General features: G+C 33.0%; 1 protein-coding gene across 2 annotated transcripts; it reads right to left on the reverse strand.

The window, feature by feature from the left end:
• Positions 1-477: 477 nt before the first annotated feature.
• On the reverse strand, positions 478-2,532 carry LOC145008202 (replication protein A 32 kDa subunit B-like). 2 transcript variants are annotated; one of them, XM_078966827.1, is made up of 10 exons: positions 2,263-2,532; positions 2,065-2,175; positions 1,877-1,974; positions 1,750-1,791; positions 1,587-1,664; positions 1,414-1,492; positions 1,230-1,322; positions 1,068-1,147; positions 926-994; positions 478-850 (listed from the first exon to the last, which is right to left on the reverse strand). In XM_078966827.1, exons 1-10 carry the CDS (start codon positions 2,371-2,373, stop codon positions 766-768), a joined length of 846 nt encoding a protein of 281 aa, XP_078822953.1. In that variant the 5' UTR covers positions 2,374-2,532; the 3' UTR covers positions 478-765. The 2 variants fall into 2 exon arrangements, with proteins under 2 accessions (XP_078822953.1, XP_078822954.1); XM_078966828.1 differs by having other exon boundaries at positions 1,230-1,325; positions 2,263-2,530.
• Positions 2,533-5,122: the final 2,590 nt, after the last annotated feature.

Raw genomic sequence — 5,122 nt, forward strand, 5'->3', positions numbered from 1 at the left:
TGACGTTTCCATATATGGCTCTTCCCCCTTCCCAAAAAGCAGCGCGACATTTGAGAGTTGCAAACATAGGGACTAGCATTCAGAAATAAGATTTTGTATCGTCAAAAAGTATTGCTGATCGAGAACAATTAAATGTTCGACAATTCAACTCTTTAATTTTGTGGAAGCTATTAGTATTAGTGGTAGGTCGCCATAGAAGTTGTTCAAGATGTTGGATTTACATGATTACTTATTGGATTTATTACCCAACCTTAACGGCATAGATACTCTCCATATTTTTTTATTACTTATTACTTATTGGATTTATTACACGATTACTTATCGGATTTTTTATTCATAACCAACCAATCGAATCAATCATGAACAATGGCGTTGTTGAGGGACCAACGGCATAAAAAGTTGAAACATATGGACCATTCGTGCAACTTAGAATGACAATGATTTATTAGGCAAGTAAACTCTAAGTCTAATGACATATTGCATAAAAAAAGATACTTTAGACCGAATCAGGCTATAAACATAAATTTTTTGTGCTACAGTAAAATATGTAGCCATACCAAAATGAAACATGCAACAAGAAATGTAACTAATATCTTACTGGTAAAAGCAAAACCAGGTAAACTAAGTTTAGCTAGTAGCATCATGGTTCAAAAAGATCAAGCAAGAAACAAAGGTAACTTTAGGAACCAAAACTATCAACCTATTCCATACTTAAAAACAGTCCCGGAATTTGAATTGGAATTGGAATCAGAATCGGAACCGGAATCACGCATTGCCAGTTGACTTGAAGTGATTGTCATCGATCGATGAGTAAATCAGCCCCTCAATTACCATCCCATCAATCGCCTCCCTGTTCATATTTCAAAACAATCAAAACATATTCTCTAATCATCATTTATCATTTATCCAGAAAACAGAGGATTACCGAATCTTGTCTAAAGAAAGGCCCAACTGCATAGCAATTTCTTCTACATGTACTCCTGATTCCCTTGATCTGAAAAATACAAACAACTTATATACAATTGGAATTTCACATAATAAAACTAAAATAAAACCAAACAACTTACAAATTGGCTGGAAGTAGCAAATAATTCAACACCATTTTATCAACTCCATTCAGTCCATCAACCATATATTGACCAGTGAACTACCAAATCACAAAGTTAACATGATACAATAAGTAATATTTCTCATGATTAAAACTGTAGAAAAGACTCTAGAAGGTTTACCTGATTTGATGGAGCAGTTTGGTATGATTGTGTGTTAATCCCTGAACTTGGCATATGAGATTGATTACTAGTACCATTACTACCAGCTTGTTGCTTCTATCACAGACAAACAAAAAAAAATTCAAGTATTCTTATTTTAATATCATGTGTTCAAAGTTAAGAGTGTAAAGTTGTGAAATTTTACCATTAACTTTGTGTTGTAAGAGTGGACATGTATGCATTCAACAAAGTGATGTGTGATCTCATCAAAATCAATCACAGGTCTGCAAGTTCAACAAAAATCATAAACACAAAAGTGATTTAGTTGAATGATCAAATTGTTAGAGAAAGGAAGGGAGTTGAAGATGGAAATTATACTTGATACCAAAGACCACTAACTGCTTTTTCCCTTGAAAGCCTTTCAGTTGACCATGAACCCGAACGTACATTCCCTCCCTAGATTTTCAGAAACAAAAGAAGAGAATGTCAGAATTTCCAATCGAATCTCCATTAGAAAACCTAGAAAGAATTGGGGATTTACTGTATTGCTTCCATCTCCTTCGTGTCTACTGGTTCATGAACCCTAAAACATCACAAACACGTAAATTATATTGAAAAAATACAGAATAGGAGGGAGGATAAATGTAAGCATAAGATAAATCTGATACCATCTGTTGCAGTCTATGCGACCTGTGCCATCATCAAGCAGAAAGGAAACATCTGTAACCCTCTCAGCTTTGTTCAATATCATCCCTACCAACTTAACCTAGGTTCAACAAAAACTAAGGTACTCAGTAACTTTACTGAGTAGAAAAATTAGTAAATATGAGGATTTTGAATGGAAACGAAACCCTACGTTGTTTACATCAACGCCGTCGATGAGAAAGTTCACTTTATCATCATTCGACAACAACGCTTTGTTAATTTGCTTCACAGTCAAGGGAATCAGCGTATGTGTATCACGATTCTGCAAATAACAAAATCAGACGCTGTGAGACCTAGCGATAAACATTTAAATCGGACAAAATTGGAGGTTTAAGGAAATGATGGATACCTTAGTAGACGAAGAGGGCGCAGGGTCCGTATTCTGAGTGGTCTGAGAAGGCATGAAACCACCGCCTGAGAAGGCGGCGGCGCCGTCGAACTGACTTGCGTTTGCGTACATCTTTTTCGTATCAATCTCAAAATAAGATGCAAAATATCAGCTGGTGATTCTTCTTAAAGAAGAAATTGTGCTTCACAAAATGTTGTTCCCGCCAATTTCCTCCCCCTTTCGCCGGTGAAACTAGGGTGAGAAGGACGGGTACCGGGTCGAAATACCCGGATCGGTCCCAAACCCAGTTAAGTCCAAATTCGAAATATGATTTCCATTTTTTTCTATTTTCTTTTCCTTTTTTAATTTACTAAAATATATAATTGTTACAAAATTGGAATAAATGTTGTAGAAATCGTATTTTAGGGTTTGCAGTTTCAAAAATATTTTATTAAAGTTAAGTAGTATTTATTTTAATTTGGAATTTAAGATAACTTTAAATATTTTATTGTATTCCTTGTAAGTTTTTTTTTTTTTTTTTTTTTTTTTTTTTTTTGAACGGCGAATAATATTAATAAAAACGAACCACTACTAGTAAGTAACTAGCAGGGGAACGGAAGTACAAGGTCGAAGCAGAAACATACATGGAATGATATACATTATTATGAACTTATAGTATAAATGGAAACACGGTCCAGTTATCCCAATCACCTATTCCTTCATTGCCCTTGTACTTTGTCCAGAAGTACACCATCGACTTACTTGCCGCTGCACCATAAATGGGAGTATGAAATACTCCATTGAACACCCGCTCATTCCTAAGTTTCCACAGGATCCAGATTAGGTCATGACATATGTTGAGGAATCTTATCGCCTTCCTTGGGTTGCTTCCCCAATTTTCTGCAAAAATGATTAATTCTCCAACCGATGAGAACTCAACCTGTTGTAAACCACACCAATTGAAAATAATATTCCTGACTTCACATGCGAATGGACATTGTACCAGGATATGATCAGAGCATTCCAATATGTTAACACAAGCGCCACAATTATCATTTTCTATATCAACCCCTTTGCATTTCAATGCCACTGCGGATGGAATCTTCCTTTGTATCGCTCTCCATATAAAATAGTTGACTTTGATCGGAGTTACCTTACTCCATTTAAAAGTTGGTAAGACACGATTAGGGTATTGTAAATGTTCCAATTTTTTCCTGCTTAAATTATCTTCAAAAGTATATATAATTATTTTCTTATAGGGTTAGTATAGCATATTATAAATAAGGCATTTGTCATTATAGTTTTTTAGGTTTTGAGAATTAATAAAATATACAAAACAATTTGTGAAAACTCTTAAGAATATAAATTGTTCATATTATTTGTTATCATTGAGTCCCCTCATTTCGTTGAATCTTTTTCCGCATCAAATAGTTTATATTTAGATAATATAAATATTATAATAACATTATAATATTAACATCTCGTTTCTTTCAAAAGACCGCAAAACAAAGTCAGACATACAAAATAAATTCGGACATACATAACAACTGCCAAACAATATATAATAAGTCCGAACTAGTTGCACATATATGGATTATCATGCCAAGGTATGATGAAAGCTTTTTAAATGATGTTTATTTTATGATTATAGTATGTACTAGATGTGAAACTCGTACGGATTTATTAAAAATAAAAATTTAATATGAATATATATAAACATTAAATATTTTATAAAATAAAGTTTTTCTATAACAAAATATAATCTTTTGAAGTATTTATGAAACAAATCAAAACGTTTGGAGCATTTATATTATTTTATAATCAAATTAATACAATCATAACCTTACATATATAACCCGTTAGAATTTTTTGAAAATTTATTTTAAAAAAATTGAAATGCCCAAAAATAAAATCCTATAAAATGACATGTGTTCATATGAAGGAGAAGACGACAAGTGGCAAAAAGTATTTTCATTTATTAGGGATGATTATTATTTATTATTTGACCGAACATGTTTATAAAATTTGAATATGTCGTTACAACATTGTAGTATTTTTATAACTAATTGAAATGAAACATTAGAAAGATTTTGTTTTCTTCTAAATTAGTAAAATAGAACACCGTAAAAATGGCCTTGTATCAATCTCTAACAATCATGACAATTTCATCAAACATCCTATAGCGACATCATTATTCTCGAAACAAAAGTTGAAATTACATAAAACACATGCATACAAATACCCTTTAAGTAAAATGTTCATTTTAATCTTTTATGTATGGCACCCTTTTCCTTTATTATTCTTCTCATGTTTTTCATGGAGTGCAAATCAAATTCACCCTATCCTACACTTCACATGATGAATCACTTAAAGAAGACCAATAATTAAGAAAGAGATAACAATGAACCCACCTTACTAAACCCGCTTTTAAGTCTTCATAATAAGGTTTTAATGTAATCTTTTAACGCCTTGAAAAATTCTTGCTTGATCTTTTTTTCCAAAACCAAAATCGCCAAGGTGTTGACTCTTTAGGCTCATCATAAAGATCAAAATTTGGTCGAGAAAATGCCAAGCTTTGTATTGCGGGTGGTGGTGTTGGTGGTGGAATAATCTGTTCACGTTGTTGATGTTTTGGTGTTCCTGGTTGCATTTCCCAATCGAAAGGCACCCCTTCATTTAGGGTACTACGATAATAGACACATGATGATTGACCCACAGATGAATCTCTTGAAAGAGTCTTGATGCAAGATGAAGGGCTTTGAGGCATATTCATGTCTCGATTTTCCATTTATTTGCAATAAGAAATGAGGGAGGGGGTGTTAAGTGATAAAAAGAATTATGGATGGAAAGTTTCCTATTGGTCTTCTTATAGATGATGTTG

The sequence above is a fragment of the Lactuca saligna genome, chromosome 8, assembly GCF_052625555.1.
Source record: "Lactuca saligna cultivar CGN05327 chromosome 8, ASM5262555v1, whole genome shotgun sequence".
NCBI classification, from domain to species: domain Eukaryota; kingdom Viridiplantae; phylum Streptophyta; class Magnoliopsida; order Asterales; family Asteraceae; genus Lactuca; species Lactuca saligna.

What these genes read in the sequence shown, in the direction of transcription:
- LOC145008202 (XM_078966828.1), bottom strand. Translation starts at nt 2,373, where the DNA reads ATGTACGCAAACGCAAGTCAGTTCGACGGCGCCGCCGCCTTCTCAGGC. An exon ending in TTAGTGGTCTTTGGTATCAA is followed by an intron (nt 1,493 to 1,586) that starts GTATAATTTCCA and finishes TTGAACTTGCAG; the next exon opens with ACCTGTGATTGATTTTGATG. An exon ending in TTGCTACTTCCAGCCAATTT is followed by an intron (nt 995 to 1,067) that starts GTAAGTTGTTTG and finishes TGTATTTTTCAG; the next exon opens with ATCAAGGGAATCAGGAGTAC.